The 22,933-nt window shown below is 31.4% G+C and overlaps 1 protein-coding gene and 1 pseudogene across 1 annotated transcript; one reads left to right on the top strand and one right to left on the bottom strand.

Moving 5' to 3' along the window:
* Positions 1 to 205: 205 nt before the first annotated feature.
* On the bottom strand, positions 206 to 5,840 carry LOC106427751 (annotated as a pseudogene).
* Positions 5,841 to 9,841: 4,001 nt separating this feature from the next.
* LOC106427719 (gibberellin 2-beta-dioxygenase 1-like) lies at positions 9,842 to 10,542 on the top strand. Its single transcript, XM_048749389.1, has 3 exons — positions 9,842 to 9,845; positions 9,915 to 10,129; positions 10,282 to 10,542. The coding sequence occupies exons 1-3, from the start codon at positions 9,842 to 9,844 to the stop codon at positions 10,540 to 10,542; spliced, it is 480 nt and encodes a 159-aa protein (XP_048605346.1).
* The last annotated feature ends 12,391 nt before the right edge of the window (positions 10,543 to 22,933 follow it).

Genomic DNA, 22,933 nt, shown 5'->3' with positions numbered 1-22,933 from the left:
CCCCACTAAAGAGAGAAGGAAAACATTTCATAGAGAGCAATAACTCACAAATTCCGAATCACTCTTAGCTTAGCACTCCTTGCTCTGGGATTCAGTTTCTCCTCTTCCTCTGAAGGAGTAAAAGGTATCTTTGTTAGTAGTACTCCTTTCGAACTGATTACAGTTTGTTTGATCCACACTTCTTTCTCTTTTAACTCTTTGTCTATACTCATCAACAGTTCAAATTTTAATAACACTACTGTATTATGTTTTGACACAAAAGTGTTTAGAAAACCAGAATTCAAAAATCTATTTTTACACATACATTTCCCTTTCTAATTCGGAGTGTAGACAATATATGACATTTCTTGAATAAGTGCATCGTTATGTTCCTGCATTGATAAGTTCCGAAGCTTCTTGAATCATTCTTCGGTGTAAACCGACATATCCCTTGAAAGTGTCGAAGACTCTTGAAGAGGTGCTATGGGAATTTGCAAAACAGGTCTAGGAGGCACTTCAAGAGCATCCAAACTTCCTTCCATCATCTCTACAACTCTGTTCATCGGTGGGCGTTCTGATGGAGAAGACTGAATACACCACAAACCAACCAAAGTCATCTTCTTTGCTAACTCATGTTCTTCATTGCTGATTTCATTCTCGATAAGCCTCCTGGACTTTCCTAATTCAATATCCCTATATACCCACTCAGGAAAGTAGATTGAGCTTGTATTAGAAGTGGAGTCTTGATGAGCTCTTTCTTTATTCCTTGCGCCAATCATCTCCAGAACCAACATTCCGTAGCTATATACATCTGACTTGTGAGACACGCTTCTGGTGCAATGTACCGCACTGTACCTCTTGTGTCCAGCAATGACAATGCACTCTCTTTCTTCTCACAGAGCTTAGCGAGGCCAAAGTCCGAAACTTTGGGGCAAAAGTTTTCATCTAAGAGCACATTTTGTGGTTTGATGTCGAAATGTACAATCCTTGTTTTGCAGCCATGATGCAAGTACTCCAGACCTCGAGCGACTCCAAGAGCAATTTGATACAATGACGTCCAGTCCAAATTCATCGAGGTATTGCCTGAGATGAATTTATCAAGGGACCCATTACCCAAAAATTCATATATAATTGCTCTTTTGGAACCTTCAGAGCAGAAACCAAGCAAGGTAACAATGTTGAGATGAGAAGTTTGACTCATGCTTGCAACTTCATTTGTGAAATCTTCACCATTACCCTTTGAGTCTTTCAAGACCTTCACCGCAACCATACGGCCATCAGAAAGAGTTCCTCTGTAAACAATTCCAAAGCCGCCTCTCCCAACCACTTCTGCAAATGACTTTGTAATTCTTTTCACTTGTGCATAAGTGTAGTGTTTGAGAGGAATAAGAGACTTCATATTCTGTTGTCTCTGTCGTACTTGCCTCTTCCGGAGAAAAAGAAGAAACAATGATAGTAAGACAAAGAACATAACAACGCCTGCTATTGAGCCTGAAACTAGAAAATCAAAGAAATTGGTGAGTTAAGTAACTTCAGTTTTAATAAATCGGAAACAGTTTCAAAGTCTATCTTCCCAGCAAACTAACCTTTGCGAACTGCATTGACCAAAGACTCTGTTTAACCGTTCAACAAGTAAAATTTTGTCAGAATGGAAACAAACTTGATCTGAAAAGTAAAAGAGCAAACTAAGAGAAGACGGTGGTTTTACCGTGACTTCTCTTTCCAGAACTACAGTTAGGGCCATGGGTCCCATCGTCACAATAGCAGACGAATTTACCTGAAGTTTGATTATATCCACAAGAAGCACCTTTAGAATCTAGGCACATTGAGCAGTCTTGTTTAAGTTCAACCTCGAAACCCTGTTCAAGAGTCTTCTTTAGATTATCTGAATCCAGAGTGTGTAGCTTCGATCCTGAAACATGCATGCTGACGTCTTTTGTGCATTTTTTCTACAAGAAATCTATACCAACCCTCCCGTTGAATAAGGAAGACGAGCTGTTTATCACAACACAGTAGTTGTTTAGACCTTCCTTCTGATCATTACATTGAAAGTCTGTAACATAATTGTAAGCTTCGCTGCTATAGATAAGAGCTGATAAGTCTTGGCAGTCATAAAGCATTGTTATCATATCCGTGTCATTAACCAGTTGAAGGTCGCTTTGGTAGAATGGCTCATTTAGTGGGTCTGAAGGACAAAGAGTGTCGATATAATCCGATCTGGCAAGTTTTATAATACGAGAGGTGTAATTTGCCTTTAAGATTCTGAACTTCACGGAGGAGACTGTAATCTCTGCGAATCCGCCGCTACAATTGAGGTTGAAGTTGGGAAATGGTTGACTGCATCGCTTGTAAAGATCATAAGCTGAGACATCCTCCTCTGTGAAAACCGGGTTTGGAGCTTGGGCTGGAGGTTTCGCATTCAGAAAGGGTAAGAGACCACCCGGTAGAACAGGGGACATGTAAGGTGGTAGAGGTTCTTTTGTTCCCAAACATCGGTTCCCTTCAGAAGAGAAACAAAGTTAGGCATTGTTGTGAAACCTTTTGGTTCTAAAAATGAAGCGCGGGGACGTCAAAGTGATTGACGTATCCGTACCGGAGACGTTTCCAAGACGGGACACTTTGGGGACGGCACGGGGACAGCCGGAGACGGCAACCATTAATTATGGAATGTTTCAGAACAGATTTACCTTATTATTATCCTTTTTAAGCTTACTCATTTATTTTTCTTCCAAATAAAAAATAGAAGCTTAAACTAGATTTTGAATTTATAACCTTCTTTCTAATCTTTCTAGTTTATAAATTTTTATTAGATAAGATTTATGGTGATATTTTTATTATTCAGTATATAAATATAAATATACATATACATATATATACATATTTTTTTTTTATAGATATATATATATGTGCCGTCTTACTTTTGTATCTTGCAGCTGTGAAAGGGAACTCTATGATGGTTCCACTGATACCGGCTCCTGTGATATATGAATTTATCTCCACTGTTGGATCAGCGAAGAAGTCATATGGTTGAGACACAAACTCGTTCTGAAACAGTTCCACATAAACCGGGAGCCACGACTTTTGCAGCTTCTTCACAACATTGGTTTGCGTAGTGATGAACGAATCAAATAACGAAAAGACTGTTTCTTTTCTAATGACAACAGCGTTAGCAAATTTCTTTATCGCTTGGATAGCAGCGTCGCTAATATCACTAATGTTTTTTTCAATTTTGTAGACAGTGTCATACTTGCTCTGTTCCTTGAAATCAACTAGAACCGAGCTTTCCGTTGACTGAATCATGACCTTTTCTGTGGTTATTCCATTGCTGTAACCAGTTTCCATAAGGGTATCGAGAACCGCTTTAACCACGTCAAGACCTTGCTTCTCCCTCAGGTACACTGCATTCTGAAGGACACAATAAAATTAAGTGGCTTTGCCATTATAAGACGTCATAGTCTGATTTTTTTTTTTTAATGATCATAATATTGAGAGGTAGGAGAACTCACCTCTACACTGATCAAAACACCGGAGAGCGAAGTTGAATTCTTTGCCAAGTTTAGGAACTCAGAAAGCAAAATAAGCTTCCCAGAATTTGTCTCATCCGGATTCCTGAACATACTGTATAGCCTATAGGGGTTTGAAATCGCAGCTGCACAAAAGATGCGAGTCAGGTATGTTATTTTAACCATATAGTATCAACCTAGGAGAAAATGTAAAATTGTTAGATGTGACCTAGGAGTAGAAACTTACGAGTCAAGCTCTGGATCTCAGCCCATGTGAGACTAAAAGTGTAAATCCCACCATTTGAGCTAATCTCAGGAACATTTATTGAACGTTGCGCGTAGGGCGTATGGGAGATCACTGTGCTGTTCGAGAGATCTATTGATCTCGAGCAAAAGGGTATACCGTCGCTGGACATTTGGACGGAGCAATCGATAACATCAGCACCATCTTTGATAGCCTTATCATATGCCATGTCTGTACATCCAGGATAGTCCCCACTCGCTCCATTTTTTGATATAACAAGAAAATCAACTGAATTATGAAACAATTAGATAAAGTCAGCTATATATAGGTTTCTTTTTTCTACTAGTCAAAAAAGAAATATGCAAAGTAATTACTCTTACTACCCTGTTTTGTAGCGTTTTTGCCAAGGTGCGAGAAACATTCTTGAGTAAATATGAGAAGAAAATAATCGATTTGAGTATTTCGAGCAATGTTTCAAGGACATAAATAAACCACTTGAAGAGATTTTGCTTACCAATGGATGAAGATGCAGTTATGGGAAAATCTGAGAGCACACCATCTACAGAGAAATTGCCATTGTCCACAAAGGATAGGTACTCAGTCACTGGATCGAAACTGTAGTCGTGAGCAATATCAATATCATTGGCAAAACCTGACACATACACTTGTAATCCTGCCTTGTGAGCATCTTGAACTAACGATGTAGGAGGAAGCAAGTACTGCTTGTCATCCAGTGGCAATATGTAGGACTTTGGGACAAGAATCCCTGAAGCAAACGTTTTGACAAAAGTCAGGTTACTTAAGATAGAGCCGTAAGTTCGGTTTGTTGTCGGCTCAAACTCTTCTTTTCCAAGAAACTGGAACACGAAACTCGGTCCATTAGGCCCGAAATCGCCAGCAATCTTTTTAAAGAAATTCACTTCAGGGGAAGAGACGTAGTCAATGGAAACATTTCTGGAAGCTGATATCAGAAAACTGCTCATGCTCAGATTCTGCTGCGCGTAGAACGCATCGTGCTGAACATTTAACCAAAAACTTTCTGGTTTTATCTGCGTGGTTACATCTCCAACCGTCGAAATCGGATATATTCCATCGAATTTTTCTGACCGAAATAATATTCCTCTGTTCACTGCAAACAGGTGAAAGCAAAAAGGACACATTTTTGAGACTAACAAGAAAACCCGAAATTCTATTTTCCAACTGAGTCATAAACACTTACAAGTAACATTACTGAGTTCTCTCAAGGAGAATTCGATGGTGAACCAACCCTGCGTAGGGACTCCGTTAACCAGGTAAGATTTTTTGCGATTTGGGTAAACAAAGTCAATAGTTGAAGCGTTGTTCAGTTTTAAGTCAGGAAAGCAAATCCCAGCTCCATCTTTGGTTAGCTGAACATCACACCATAGAGCAGCACCTGCTACACTTGTCTGCTTTACGAAACTGTAAGCCTTGAGACTCGAATCTGGAAACAATCCCGAAAACCCACCACGAGCAATCACAAGTGGAGCATCACCTGGTAAAAACAAAGAAAAAGTAATCACAAATTACTTTAATAAAATGAAATACCTATGATTATCCCAACTTCCACTACACATCTTTATAAAGAAAGTCCGAGTACTAATTTCTCTTGTTTTCTCCTAATTTTCACGTAAATTCATGCTTAAAGAAGGAGAGAGAAAGTGAGAGCACTCTCACCACTGAGTGTTTGCCATGGACCTCTAGATCTTTGAGCATCGGTTTGACCAGCAAACAGCTGAATCAGAACAACACCGCAGAGTAAAAACATCCAAGCTCGTAGACCTCCCCTTGTCGGATTACCTCCCTTGAAATTTGTTGGTGTTTCTTCCATCCGGAGACCTAGTAAATCTTCAATAAGTTTCCCAATTTTAACTCTAAACCAGATTAATTCAGTTCACTTTGTGGGGAAATTTCGTGTACTAACTCTATGTGGACAAAGTTTTGTTTGTCATTTTATTTTTGTTTTTACTAGAAAGATCGCTCATTTCTAAGACCTTTGTTGGTATAATCGAAAGGTCTACTACTGAGAATTTTCTATGAACATGATGCAAACACATGAAATAATATCTTCAGGAAATATGAGAGAGACTTGTTGGTAAACTTATACCACACTTCCTCCAAAATCCGTGTGTCTTCATGGTTCTAACTTATCGGTCACGGAGGACTAAGAAGACTAGAAAAGTCAACCATATGATTCTTTTCACCAGTCCCGGCTCTCTGCCACAGCAACATGGGCAACCGCCCTGGATCCATGGGCCCATAATTTCTTTAATGTTATTTTAAAAGCTCTTTTTAATTTGTTAAATTATTGAAAAAGCCCATAATTTTAACTAAACCAACTCTACTAATAAAAAAAGACAAAACAACAAAAATCTCTATACTCATTACTTGCTCCTGTCCAAGAGCCCACCTAAATATGATGTATTTACTAAATAATAAGAATCCATATTTATATATTTTTGCAACAACAAGGGCACAATTTTATTTTGTATTTTTTAGTGTTGACTTTATACAAAATTTAAAAGATATGATAATCAAAGTTTTTTAAACCTTAATTTGCAAAACAAAATAATGAGTTCAGCTAATTTTATTAAAAAAAATTTAACATTCTTTTTAATAATTATATTAAACTAATTAATTAAAAGGTTTTTAATTTTTTATTGCCTAATGCCCTTCAACAAGTTAAGCCGGCCCTGCTTTTCACCAGCAACGACAAAAGCTTTATTGCAACACCCGGGTGGGCAAACCGGGTGCGCGGGTTAGGATCATGTGCATACGCCATAAGGCAAACCATCATATCCCACTAATGGTCCCATAAATTTCAGAGGTGTTCTATTCTGTTTTTTTTTTTTTTTTTGATCAATGATGTTCTATTCTGTTTAAATTCACTAACTCAACCATATCCATCACTTCTATTGAGTAAAACAATTCTAGAATAGTATTTTCGTCTGAATCATTAGACAATCCAATGCAGAACCAGAACTGACTAACTGAAAACAATCAACAATGCAACATCACACCATTATCATTCATTATAAAACATAATCAGTTCCCCCACAAAGAATTAACATAAACCAATCTAGAGTTTAGAACCTATTCGTCTGTGGATCCTTATCCACATATTTTTTCTTGACAGCGCTGATAATCTCATACCGTCAACCATAGTTTTCTCATTTAACCTTTCTAAAGTGGGGCTTTATATCAGTTGTCAGAATCAGTGTTTTAAATTTTGAAAGAAAATTGTGAATAATTGGAAACAAAAATAAATTGTGGTATATAAGAGAATTTGTCAATAAATAAACATAAAATTGTAAAAACACATTGCCACATTAATGAATGTTATTAATACTTTCTTACTGGAACAAAAAAAAAAATTAATTGGGCTGTTTTCTTTTAAAATTGCCTTGACTGCTTTTCATTTGTCTTTTATATATTATATACTAGTGGTTTGTCCGCGCTACGCACGGGGCGACTGTCATTTGCTGTAATTTGAATTTTTTTTATGTAGCATATCTTGATTGGTGGATGGTATTTTAAAAGTTTTAGTTATATATTAGATGGTAAAGCAATATCTTGATTCATGGTGGTGTTAATAATTTTATGGTTTAAGTAGTGTAGGTAGATCGTAAGAAACATGTGAATTGTATAAAATAATCCGACATTTGTAGTTTATTTTTAGGAAGTAATCTTAATTTTTTGTGTGTCATGTATTGTTTGTCTTTAGTGATGTTATTTTTTATATAATAAAATAATGTTGTGAATGGAAAATATTTATTAATGAGGATAAATTATTAATTATTTTGTTTGGAAATGAAAAACCAAAGTAGAAAATACTACACAAATAAAATTGGAAATTAAAACATGATATTCCATGTTATTAATCATATTGAGGGTGGAATCATAGATTACTTTCTCTACATATTGGACAATTTTTGTTTCTACGAAGCTATTGATCAATGCATGTAAAATGAAAATTATGAGCGCAAGTAAGAGAGCAAAGTTTGTTTCCATAGTTGTAATTTTCGAAGCATATAGTGCATATATCATTTTCTTCTTCTGTAGTTGGAGGCCTATTTGTTTCCTCTAGATCTGTGATGATAAGATCGACGTCAAGTCTTGCAGTCGCATTTTGGTTGTAGTCTTAGTTGGTAAGAGTAACTTGGAGATCATTAGCTATGGTATTGTAGCTTTTTGGCAGTTTATTCATCACATATTCAGTAGTCTCTTGAATAAACAAGGTTGAGTCGGGGTGGTGATGTGATGGTATGTTATCATGAATTCGATGTACTCAATTGTTGAGTCTTTAAATTACTTTGATTGTCAATGATAGACGGTAGCTGAAAATCAATGATGGATTGTTGTGTGTTGGGCCATGTAGATTATGTTTGGTGTGAGAGCTGATAAGAGAGAAGTTGTCCGTTATTCATGGTGTAGTTTTTTGTGTGAGGATAAGTTGTTATAGCTGTGTTTTATAGAAGGTGTTTAAGTTTTTTTCTTTCATTCTTCAACCGTTTAGTTTAAAGGTCCATTTATTCAGGGGGCGTTAATATTTTGAGTCAATGGTTTGTGATAAGTTTGTTGTTTTGTCTATGTTGAGTTGTTACTTATTTCGAAGACCATGTATGATGATGTGTAGTGTGTATTTGTATGAGAGCTGGATAATATTAGCTATTTTTTGTATTTTCATGATTCTCGCAATGAGTTTTTTCTTATTATAATAGATGTTCGTTTGGAAATATATTTGTTTTTTTTTGTAGACGGTGTGCCCGTGTCAGTTATACCTAGAACTCACACACTTTTATGTTTTATGTAGTGTAGTTTTTATATATGTAGGTTCTGTTTTGGTTTATGTGAGATAGAATGAGAGGATTTTTTAAAACAAATTGATAATGAATATAAACATAAAGTATGGACTAATAAATAGACATAAAAGCCCAATAAATTATCATAAAATCAAGCTAATCGGCGAGTTAGAAACACTAAAAAGAGAAGAAGAAGAAGATCCGCGAGTTGGAAACAAAAGCAGAAAGAAGAAGTTGTCTCTTTACTCGACACGTGTCGCAAAATAGGGATAGGAAGAATGACGTGGCACATTGTGGAGACTTTCTCTTCAACTTTATTAGTATAGATATCAATGTGACGATTGTATTGCGTTAATGTTTCATCACCATTGCTATTTGCAAGAAGTTTCGGTTCAGTATTGTGTGGTTCTGAATTCTTGATAGCCAGTCGTAGCCTTAACTGCAAATCCAAGTCTTCACAATTCTTTTTTTTTTGGTATATTCTGCATTGCAAATTTAGTGGTCTAAAACCATATTCGATGGATTTGGAACTACGTATTTTGAGATTTTCATCTAGAACTAGGAAGAGAACCATGTTATCTATATTCTTGGATTTGAAAAAAAAATATATATATATAAACACTTTTTATGTTCAAAAAATATATGAATTAAGGAACGACAAGTGGCATATAGATCTAGCACCATTTTTTGTTTCTTCTATGATAAACGACTCCATGTTTTCCTATTTATTTAATACTTTTAATATTTTTTTAATTTCATATCTTTGTAGATGTCTAGGAACAGTGTGACTTAATTTCGCGCAGTAAGTTGATCGAACTTGAAACATGTTAGTGTCCCAAACACGTCTCCTTAACCTCCGACCACAAGGTCCCGAACTACTTTTAAAATTTTTAATCATATTTTGTATGAGACTTGTTGGAGACAATTAGTATTGTTGATATGAAAATTTAAAATATATATTCTTCAATATCTTGTTTTAGTTAGTAGGAGTTTGAGTATTGGGTCTTTATAATATCTTGCTATGTGGCTATTTTTTCTTACTGTTTCCAGCTTTAGAACTCACACTCATGTTTCGTTATGCAGAAATGCATTGCTGGAATACACAACATCAGTGAGGAAGATGCAATGCTTATATTAAGTTCTCCCCCGTTTTTATGTTTTTTGGCTTGGGATTACTTCTAGCTTAAACTTTTGTAGTAGTACAAACACTCTCATTTTGATTAACGATACTCACATACTTATCAAAAAAAGAAGATGATATGCGATGTTTTGGAGATGATCATGATTCATGAGTAATGGGTTAGGGATCAAACCGATGAACACACTTAGCAAGCCTGTCTCTGACGAAAACACTGACTCCATATTCAGGCTTAATCACTATTCACCATTCCCCTCTTATCAACAATAATACCAATGGTGGCAACAATGTGATCGGTTTTTGGGTACACACTGATCCTCAAATCTTATCTGTCTTAAGGTCTAACTACACTTCTGGTCTCCAAATAGATCTAACTGACGGCTCCTGGATTTCTGTCCCTTCAGATCCTTCCTCTTTCTTCTTCAACGTCGGCGACTCTCTCCAGGTTCGTCTCAACCCTCAACTACATTTTTGCTTATAACATGGAGCCATGGAGGAAGCTCAAGATGAATCAATCAATGAATAAATAACCATGAGTTGGTTAATAGTTAAGTATCTTTCTTTTTGTTTTTGTTTTGTGCTGGTCTGGTCATGCAGGTGTTGACAAATGGGAGGTTCAAGAGCGTGAAGCATAGGGTTTTAGCTAACAGTAGGGTTTCTATGATTTACTTCGCTGGACCTTCGTTAACTCAGAGAATCTCTCCGCCGAGTTTTCTTATGAACAATGAAGAAGAGTGTTTGTACAAAGAGTTCACTTGGTCTGAATATAAAATCTCTGCCTACAACTGTAGATTGTCTGATAATAGGCTTCAACCATTTGAAAGGAAAGCCGTAAATATATCCCTGAATGATTCATAAGCTTTGTTCGTGATTTGTTGTTCTAAGTGTGCCTTATAACCTATATATATGTGTTTTAAGTTAATGATGATCCAATAATTGCAAGAATGTGACTGTTTTTTGTGACATGCTTTCGTTATCCCATTTAAAAAAAAAAAATTGGTGACATCTGTTTTTTCTTTCTATCATTTGACCCTCTGTTCTTTGCTCACGGAATAACAGGTAGAATGATTTAAAGTGGTGTAAAGAAAAACTCTTAAGCTGAAATATACACATACTACATTGGTGGATAAACATGAAACTTTTTTTTTTTAACATGAAACATGTTTCATTCATGGCTTACGACTTTAGAGTACCTCCATTGAAAGGTTTTAACATGAAACATGTTACACTCTCTGACGAAAGCATGAGTTTGTAACCTAAGTAGTTGATCATGTTTGATGTCAACAAGGTGGAGTTTGTTGGGATTCGTCAAGGACTTCGTCACGATTTGGTGATGGAAATCAAACAAATTCGCATAACTTAAACCAAAACGAGAACGTCTTATTAGGAAAAAGAAATATTACTTCTATGGTATTATGGAAGTTGATAGGATCAAGAAAATATTACTTTCATGGAGTTATGGAAGTTTGAACTATTTTGGAAATATTCCTAACATATTTATGGAAAGGGATGAGAAGCTCTAATCCAACTGGTTAATGTAACAGACTCATTATATATAAGAGGAAGGAGCTTCTGTGTTCTATTCTTGGATGGGTTTTCACACCAAGCAAGCTGACTTGTAGGCTTGAGAGAGAAATAGGTGCTTGATCTTTGTTCTTAAGATTATAGTGGATTGTCTCTTTGCGAGGCTTCAGAGACATAGCCTTTTATGCGAACTTTGGCAAAACAATTTATGTGTCTATCTTCTACGTTTTTTTTGTGTTCTTCTTTTGTTTTCCATAATTTTACAAACTTAAACTTTCTAACTTACGTCGATGAGTTCATCAGAGAGTGTGTCGCGAGTTTGTGTATTTGATTCTCGTTATTAGTCAAACTGTTTTGCTATTCTTCGTTAATATTCAACAATATCTTTCATGATTAAGGTTTAAAATTTCAATATAATTTATTTTAAGATTTCAATAGAATTAATGAATTATTAAATCAGATTGGTATATGAATTTATTTTTCTAGTTCTACTTTATTGGTACTTTTAGTGTTAAACTTTTATTAGTTAAGTTGCCTAAAACACAAACTATTTGTTTAAATGCATGAATAATATAGATAAACAAAAAGTTATTCATATTTTTTGATCGTCTGGTTAATTACTAGGTGATTTTCCCGTGCTCATGCACGCGTATAAATACTTACAAAATAAATATACTTAATAATTGATTGTTTTTTATTTATAATTTTAAATTAATTTATAATTTGTATGCATAATTTATATTAATAATATTATATTACTTTAATTAGACATATGATTTTAGATATGTTATATCTAGTCATTTTGTTGTTTTTAGAGTCGATTTCGCTATTATTTGGGTATATTAGATTGCATCAATTTCTCTGAATTCAACGATAATTTTTTTTATTTAAATTATGATTAATTTTCTTATTTTCATTTACATTGGTTGTTGGCTTAGATATGTAAATATATTTGAGAAAGATTATGTATAACTTAAGATATATTGGTCTTAGAATGAAATATAAAATAAACTAAAGTGTTTGATTCTAAATTATGTAAATTAATATAACGATCATATTCTACAGTCTCAGGCATATATATAAATTTTACAAAATAACTAAATTATAACAGTTGGTTAATATTTTATTTTCATTTCTTAATATGTTTTGAATCATCCTATAATTTACATTTATAAAATAAATTATTATTATAAAATTATATATTCTTATTGTAGTTAAATATATGATTTTAGATATAAGTTGGACTAGTCGAGTCACTCATGTTATGAGTATATTGAGTTATATATACTTTTTTCAAATTCAAACTGAAGTATAATTGTTTTTATTATAATTAAGTAAAATAAAATTAATTTTATTTATCGTTTAAATGTGAATGTAGTTTCATAACATTTATCAAATTATATGTTGATTTTCTTTAAAAAAAAATATCAGAAAATAAAGCGATGATCAATATGAAGTTATAAAAGTAACTAATACATTTTTGGGAAACTCATGAACATATATCAATAATTACAATAATTAAACTGAAATGGTAAACTGAAATTTATTTATTTTAAATAATCTTAAAAATGAGAATTCATATTTGCTTTGGTATTTTAATTCTAATCATATTAAGTTCCACAAACATAAAAACATAAAATTTAAAAGCAAATTTAATATTATGAAAACAAATAATTTTAATAATGATAAAAAATATAATATACCTACCTCGTTAAACTATATAGTGTTATGTTATTTTAAATATTTTGTAATTATTTGATCAAAATATATTTATTGTTAATGCTTTTTAATATCTCTTAAAGATAAGTAGTTTAAAAAAATTGTGTGATTGTATTTTAAAAATCATATTATATAAGTAAAAATATAATTTATAGATATTTTTGCTGTAATTGAAAGATATTATAGTCAAATAAATATATGAAAAAATAAATAAAACTTTTCAATAATACTAATTATAAACTATTTTTAGTCAATTAAATATATATTAATTTATGTTACTTAATTATTATATGTAATCATCTAAGAAAATAGATAGATATACAAAAATTATTTCTATTACTTTGAAAATATATATTTTGTATTTTTAAAAACTATGTATTAAAAGAAATAATATTTCTTTTCTAATATCAAGATTATGTGTGTGAATGTTGTTTTATGAAATCACATTATATGCAAATATATATTTTCATCTAAGAAAATATAGATATAAAGAAATATTTTATTACTTCAAAAGTAGATTTTATGTTATTTAAAAATATTTTTTAAATGATATATTTTTATTTTGTGAACTTTCTTTTTTAATAAAATTATATTATATATACATATATTTTCGTTTTTAATTTTGTTTTTTAATTTTATAAAATTTTCCTTTTTATTACATATGTTATTTGAAAAAATTTAAAAAGGAAACTAAATAAAAAATTCAATAATAGTATTTAAATGTAATATTTTTAATTTATTAAGGGTATCAGTGTAATCAACCATCGTGAGAGTTAACGTGAGCACGACCGAAACTGACTTTTCAAATAATATTATAGAGATACTATTACAATGATAAATTTTTTACCGTCCTATAAAATCTATGTTCGATGATACGCCATGCACCATGCTGAAGACATCTTGTAAACATAGAGTCATTCGTCGATGAAAATAAAATTTTAAGAGCTTTGTAAATATATCACATTATATATTAATATATTTTATAAATTTCGGAATACAAACAACAATCTGGAATATAAAATTATTAGGTATAGTAATCGTTGCTACAACAGCAAGTTGGATATAATTCAAAATATTGAGTTCTAAAACGCGTTTATGATCTCTATGTTTGGTTTTCTGATTTGTAATTCTGAATTCTTGCGAATTGTGCTAAAGCTTGATGCTTTTTCGTATTGACTTTCATAATTTCTTTGGCATTCTTAGTTATTAGTTTCATAAAAACAGCAATCGATATTTCTCTTGGCTTACCTCTATTTTATTATAAAAAAAAAAACAGAATTGTAGTGTAATTATGGTATTCGAAAAATTGGACCTTTAAATTATTGTAACTTATTGTACATTTGCATTAGTTCGATTGAATTTTAAATTCTACAGGCAGATTCTGGTCCATAATTTGATTTGGGCACGAAAATGTTTAGTGATCTATATACCAAATTTAGATAGACTGCGCCATTCTTTTAAAGGAAAGTGACTGGTCACTGAATGGTCAAATTCACATGCATGGACCAAAATGGATATCTAATATCTCCAACAAGTTGTATATTTTTTAAGCTTTCTGTAAACGACATCAAACATCTGAAAATTCATCCAAAGATTTTTAAAATTCTTAAGAACATAACTTATTTTCTTTCACTGTTACTTGGATTGGGACTTCAGCCTATTTATTCGTCCAGAAAAGAAAATCTGAAAAGATATCGAACCGAACCATATGGAGCGACCCTTTTTTTTTTTGGACCGACCCTATTCGTTCTAAACTATACCGGAGCGATTTGTAACAAGGACTTAAACCGGTTCCGATTTGATAAACCAGAAGCCCGTCCGGCCAGCAAGAGAGGCCAAAGTTAAGCAAGATGATTGCAGACCAAATCAGCACATTTTGGCAAATTCGATAAGCTGAAGCAGCATCATTGATTGTATAAATATTCATTTTATTACTAGAAAGAAATCTCTAAATAATCACACAGTCCGGAAATGATCAGCCATCATTGGTACAATATTAAAATTATTTTGCTATTTTTCCCTTTTAAATAAAGATAGATTTTTTCCGACATATTTTATATAATAACATTAGTCTAAATATAGAATTAAAAATAGAAATTACTATTTTTAATATAGAAAAAATAGTAATCTCTTTTTTTAGAATTGAACTATACTGGATTCATTTTTAAATATCATGATAAAAAATAAAAATAACACAATAAAATGGATATGTTCTAAATAAAAAAAATACATTTATTTCTTGAGTCACAAGCCATGTTTTGTTCTATCACATTTTTTGTCCTTTCTTCCTCCACAGCTCACCAAACATCTTCATCCCTGAACCTCTCTTCTTCCTGCTTTGCACGTTTTGTTGTATAGAGTATAAACGTTCTTCCTTTTTTCTGATCAAACCAGATTCAATAAAATTAAAATAGAAAAGAGGCCAAGTCTGAGTCCATACAGTCTAGGGCTTTGTTACAAATGAAGAAAGCATGAAAGCGGTCTTAGCCAACTCATCAACTTCCTCGTTCTGAGAATGAGGGGTAAACACAAAAGAGACTGAACCAAATGAGAGAGAGAGAGAGAGAGAGAGAGAGAGAGAGAGAGAGAGAGAGAGAGAGAGAGAGAGATCCAATGTTTCTGCTATTTGGAGAGTTGATCGAACCGCCATGGCTTCTGCCATCAGTGGTGAAATCACAAAGTCTTGAACCTGTGCATTTTCGAGAAACACATATGTCTAACTTCGATTTTTTTTTTTTTTGCTATGTTCAGCTGTGTTTATTCTTTTCAAATCGTTGGATGTCATTTTCGCTAAATTTTGTTTTTTGCTAGAGGCGTTAATATTCATATAAATGGAAAGTTACTTTTTTACAATTTAGTCTAAGCCACATCTACTTTGGCAAAAAGCTAAAAAAAATAAAGTGGAAGTAAAGATAGGAATAGACAAAGAAGTCTATCTCAACCAAAGTGATACCAAGGAGCAGAAATGATTTCTATATCTCTTTAGAGTAATGGTGCAACGTACGTCACGGTCGATTAACCACAAGACCTCATCCGTGAGGATGTAGATATGATTGTAAAGAGCATTCTTACGCTGCTTCTAGAGGTGGACGATAGCCGCTTGGGCTATTATAAAAAAAAATACCCTAGGATAACACTAAAAAAAGTTTTTTATCATAAATACAGATTATAATAATCAAAATGACCAAAATATTTCATTAAAAAAGTAAATATACACTTATAACCCTAGGGTTAACTAATCCAAATCTTAGGATTTAGAGTTAAAAGAGTGAAGATTTGGATTTGAGGTTTAAAATTTTATAAAATAGAAAATAAATATTAAAAATTTGAAAATAAAAATTTTATAAATAGTTTCAAAAAGTATTTTCGAATTACAAAAAAAAAATTAAAAAAAATAAATAAAAAAAATATTTCAACAAAAAAAATCAGAAAAAAAAATTTATAAAAAAATTCGAATATGAAAACATATAATCTAAAACTATAAAAAAATTATTATTTTTTTATTTTTTTATTATTTTATTTTTTATTTTTTAATTTTTAATTTTTAATTTTCAATTTTTTATATATTTATGGTATTAGTATCATTTTACCTATTAAATGAAATATTTTGGTCATTTTCCTCATTCTGGTCTATTTTTGTGACCAAAACTTGAAAATTGTCTATTTATGAGAATTGCCCATATAAAAATGGTGCCCCCTAATTATAATTATTATTTTTTCTTTTCTTTTGATCAACTATTTTTATTTTATTATGTTTAAAAAATTTAAACATAATTTATCTTGAATAAATAAAGTACAAAATGTCATAATTAATGAAAATAAATGGTGACAAAAAAATGAAAATAAATATTAATCGATTTGAAATTTTAAAACCTTATAACAATTTAATATTTATTAGAATTTCTATTTAAAATATATATAAAACGTACACAAAGGAGAAAAAAGCCCAAAGACTTACATGGTAGATCAAGGTATTCGAACAAAAATAATCAACAATAAAACAAGAAATAGAAATTAACTGATAAAGTAATGAAACTGGTATACATTCTCTTGTTCACTAAATGCCAACAAATAATAAAGCAAAAAACATTATTAAGTTTTGTTTAATTAAATTATTTATCTAATAACTAGAGCTTGATCCGCGTGTTCGCGCGGATATTAATTCTTACGTTTTAATGCATTGATATTTGTTTTTATGATTAGTGTTATATATTTTCGATATGTCGCTATATAATTAATTGTATTAAAAAAATCTGAACCGAATAATATGGTTATTTTGGTAAAAATATCTGAACTTGTTTCAGATACATTGATCATTTGGATATTTTAAGATTTCTATACATTATAACCGAACTCATCCAGACCTGAGAAGATCCGACTTGAAACTCACTCAGAAAATTAAAATACCCTAGCAGGGTCTAATTTAAAAACCCAAACAATCTGATACCCAAAAGAACAATACATATCTAAATGGATACTGAAATGTTCATATATAACTGATTATGTAAACAAATAAAAAAGACTATTTGTTAATTGTTTTGAATTCTTGTCATAAGTAAATTCATTTAAACATGTCGAATTATTATGGTTAATATGTAAAATAAATTATTTTAAAATATCATGGTAAAGATAATTAATGAATTAGTTATGGAGAATTAAAAAGGAAATGTACAAAAATATAATAAAACACTTTAAAATATGTAATTCTTGTTTTGTACTTTTGGAATAAATGCTGTCAAATTATTTAGAAAAGACAATAAATGAAGTGGATAGAATGTATTAGAAAAAGAAAATGAAAGTTGTAAAAAACACTTAAATTTAGGAAAGTATTTTTTTGTACTTCAGTTTTATTAGAGTAGATATATTATTTAGTATACTATGTATAAATAAAGAAACTAGGTTATTTAAATAAATAACCAAATCGTCCTTATGTTTAAAAGAATCAAATCTTATAGTAATTATTATCATAATAAAAAAATAACAGGTCGTGTTGAACCTGCATTCTGTTGGTGATAGAGCAGGTAATCATACCACTAGACTAAAGAGGATTGTTTAACTACTGACGCCTCTGATATTTATAGATTTTCTGGGGCCTAAAATCCTTGTGTCATGCGCTTTAGCTCAGGACCGGTCCTGTTTTCATGGGCCTTTTAGCTCATGACCGTTCATGTCTACGAAGAAAGACCGAAGGGTTGATCGGTGAACCTCGGAGTCAGAAAGTAACTCACACCAACGAAGAGGCTGTTGGTGTGTCGGGCTGATGCGGGAGAATATTTCACTAAATATTTGTATTTCATGAGAAAAATATTGTTTGTAAAATATCATAAAAGGAACATACCAACAGATTTTTTTCTTTGTCAAAAAAGGAATAAAATAAAGAGAATCTAACATGTAATCTAGTAACATTTATGAGTGAGCCAAATCTACAGAAAATCAATAAACCAATCGATTCATCTAATCTATTAAAAGAGGAGTACAAAATAAAAATACTTCTTAGTTTTGCAAGTTATTTACACTCCAATGCCATTGATATATTTAATGAAACTATTTTTAAGTTTTCTTTGTCTTTTACATATTAATAAATGTATGTTTTAAATCTATTTTAAACAGAAAAATTTCTAATACTTAAAAATTAACTCCACAAAATATTCATAATATCAAGGATATGTCAAACTAAGGCATCCCTAACTTATTGCTATCAAATTAACTAAAACAAAATCAATCTTTCGTGCACAATTTATATTCTTGACTAACCATATAGTAGATAAACAATTAAGTATTAGAAAAACTAAAATAAAAATGAGCAACGAGATTGTTTTCATATATATACTATCACATATGTCAAAAAATGTCAATTTTCAATTAAATCGTTAATATAATACTTGAAACATGAATATTATTTTTATAAAATTACTTCATAATAGAAAATTAAATGTTTTACTACAAAATAATAATATAAAATCTTAACTAACCAAATATGATATACTATACAATATTTTAAATTAATGTGGAATGTTTTATCGTAAAATATTTTATAAATTAAAAATGTTTTAAATTAATTTGGAATATTTTATCGTAAAATAGTTTATAAATTAAAAAAACTAAATTAATGTGAAATATTTTGCCTTAAAAATAGCATCCAATACCTAACTATTTATTCCTAAGAATTAAAAATATTTAAAACACATGTAAATAATCCATTAACATCACCAACTGGAAAATTATTATGTAAAATAAAAATTGTTTATAAATATGTATTTTTGCGCATATTTACATTATTGATTCTACTGGAAAGAAAATATAACAATACGCACACACATATATATATATGTATATATATATATATATAATTGGCTACTATTATTGCTGTTGAAAACACAATAAAATTATTGTTGATCTCTCTTATCAAATTGTGTGTTTAAAAAAAAGCATATTAAACAATTATTTAATATTGATAATTTTTTAATATATATATATATATATATTATATTCAATCTTATAAAATAAATTTTGGACAATATAAAAGTTGAAAATACTCACACGGGGGTGTGCGGATAAAAATCTAGTTAATATTTTAAAAATAGTTTGGAGCGAGTTAGAAGTGAGGTGTGGAGTAAATTGTTTCTATATATTCAATCAATCCTGGCCTGAGCTATCAATCTGCGGAGAGTCTCCAGACTGGCGTTGTCCTTGAAGCCAATCATCAAGATGAGAAGCCGTCGAAGTGTCCTTCTTGCATTGCATCCAAGCGTTAAATGTTAATTGTCGTTCGTATCTTATTTACACATAAAGTAAAGTGTGTAAAAAAAAAATATCAAAACAACAATGGATGGGATCTTGAGTGTATTTTTGGCCCGACATCATTCACATAATTGAAGCAACAAGACATCCAAAAAAGACGAAACAACTTGAAGCCAGCCTTAGATACTGTCCATATATACTTCTGTAGGTTTATGTTATGGGATATTTTATCTACTCACCTACTGAATAAAGATTGGGATGGCATCATATTTCTTCTTTATCAATATATATATTTATTTATTTTGAAAAAGTTCTTTATCATCCATTCACGATGTTTAGAGGATAACGATATAGAAAACAACAATAATCTTGATCAGTTATTTTTTTGTTAACTCTTTGTATTCAATGCATTTAAATAGCAAGCCCTCGATTGTTTTTTTCTTTTGTGGCAATTTAACCACATGTAGTTTCGTAGACAAGCAATGTACAAAACTTTGTTCTATTCTTTAATCCTATCTTAAATTGTTCATTTCTCGAAATAAACGTACCGACATAACATTTTTTCGTGCTGTATACTGATGAACCCCCAAAATGATAAACTACATAAGGTTATTTGTTATGGCCCGTACATGTCGGTTTTTGTTCAATGGCTATCCAATCACTCAACTCTTAGTGGCTCAGTCCAGTGGTCCGTAGATGATGTTGTTCAAATCCAATACAATTATTTAAGTTACTAGTCATTATTAAATGTTTGAAAATCTAATAGTATTATTTTTGGTAATACAACATTATTATTAGTTCACATCAAACTTTAAAAGAGGTGGACATGCGAGGAACCTATCGGTGTAGACGACCAACACGAAGCTGCGTTTTCGAATCTTTTTCTCTAAAACAGAAAACTTGTTTCTCTTCTAATAGCCTTCTGATAGCCTTCTACATGGCATCTCTAAAACAGAAGACTTGTTTCTCTTCTAAGGGCCTTCTGTTATTTGCATGAAAACATATCTATCCATTCCGTATAAAGTAGGATAAACAGTCTTTTAAAAATCCCCATCTACTTTTCTTTTGTAACTTAAAACCCAATCACAAATGAGATTCGGAGTATTTCTAGCACTTTATTATTTAGATTTAAAGTACATTCTTAATATTTGCTTCGATAAGAAAAATATATTAGATGTTGCAAAATATTTAACTTTATAAAATGGAAGAATGTTGCAACATGAATTTCCAAGGTGAATAATGTGTAATATATGTATGCACATAATTCAAATAGTCTATCTGAATATAACGTCTTGAACCACACAACATCGTAGATAATAATAACAAAAAAAAAATTACATATATATATATATATATATATTTTTATTACTATTAAAATCACGCCGTAGTAGCTAGTTCCACATATTACCATTCAGAATTATATATATCAATAAGGCGTATTTTATATGCTAAAAGAAAATATTCTCTATTTTTTGAAAGGTGGGCCATTGTGCAAGTCAACTTGGCATTGAAGTTATAATTTGCCTCCACAAAAGAGTTAATTGTTAATTATCATTACGAGAAACGATCTATGTTATGAACATAAACATAACTCACACACTTCCAAACATGAATCCAAATTATGAAATGACAATATTGCTAATTATAAAATAGTTCTACTACTAGTACAAATTGCAGGAATATAAGCTCCGATCATGTACACATAGTCACATAGTCCATTCATTACTCCTTTGTACCTCAAGATATGGTGTAATCTGTCTTGCAGGTAACTATGTAAACTCACGTTTATGTATATATGATTTGAAGCATTTATTAAAGTATTAGCAGTAAGAAAGAAAGAAAAAAAAAGTTGACGCCGGATATATAGCCGACGTGGTACAATAACGGACTCTAGAATGGAACAAGACATTGCTGATTCGTTGTCAGCGACATTTCGGCATAAGATTTACTGACACGTGTTTTTCGCCCATTATGCATTATATAAGCAAACCTTTATTGCGAATTCCATTAATAACAGTATACTGTCATGTCAATTAATCATATATATATATAACATATATATTGATCAGGAGGTATTATTGTTAATTACTATGATTATTATTATTATTATTATTTTTTGAAACTTATTATTTTCTTTTTCTTTTATTTAAAAAAAGTCTAGACAAATTTTACAATATTTTAGACATCAGTCTAGAATATTTATGGACCACGAATCTGATTTTGCATGGTTACCATAACTTATAAGCATTCCATGTACAGTTCTTATCAAGACATTTTGCAGTTGTGCAAATCGTTGAACCAAACTTGTCGTATATTTGCTAATATTTTAAAATTATTTTCTTAACAAAGAAATGGGTGAGCATGTCCCTCTCTCTGTGAACAAGAATTCTCCACGTTCGCTAAAATCTAAAATCCAAAAGCAGTCGAAAACGAAAAGATTGAATAATAATTTTAAAAGAGAAAAAATTATCAAGAAGAAGAAGAATCGAGTTCTTTGAATCGCGCGTCACATGTAGTATTTATATAAAGGCTTGCGAGGTGTGACCAGTCCAGCATGGTTCATTGTTTTCACTTGTCAACTTCTTAGGCCATGTATAGTATTTCTTGAGTGAACGAAACCCTAATCACTCTTTTTAACTAATTATAACATAAAATAAATAAATGAGACAATTATTGAAATAAAACTTCGAAAACATTATCAAAATAGTAACTTTTTTCTTTGAAGATTGAAATATAATTTAATACAAATAAACAAAAAATGATAAATAATATTCTTCTTACAATATATAAGAATCAAAAGTAGGAAAAAAGCATCATAGGTAAATTTATTAGAGAAGAAGTAATAAGTTTTTCTCTCTCGGGCACGACTATCGAGGCACGTTGTTAAGCTGGGTTTCTTTCACACACGGTATTTCCACATCCGGTTTACTACATTTTTTAGCTAATACTGTCGGTTCAGATTTTCTGACTTTTCCCAACTGCCCGGTTTACTTCCTATTTGGGTAATCTTTTTGAATCTCAAAACCGCCTTCCCGGCGGGAACTGTTTTCCAACGGCAAAATGACCGTCGCTGGTCGTTTGGGCAACCACTACATACCCTCACAGCAGTCGCTAGGTCACAAGCTTGGTAGTCCGGTGGCCCTGTCGAAGCTTCCTTGAAACCCTAAGAACCTAGAGTCGACTGTCGTACTCCTCTAGGCTCACCTGCTCACTTGGTCAAGCCCTGCATCTTCAATTCTCTAGGTTACCACAGGTCTGCTTGTGT

The sequence above is a fragment of the Brassica napus genome, chromosome C3 (genome assembly GCF_020379485.1).
Source record: "Brassica napus cultivar Da-Ae chromosome C3, Da-Ae, whole genome shotgun sequence".
Taxonomy (NCBI): Eukaryota; Viridiplantae; Streptophyta; class Magnoliopsida; order Brassicales; family Brassicaceae; genus Brassica; species Brassica napus.
This window is presented reverse-complemented; position numbering and strand designations above follow the sequence as displayed.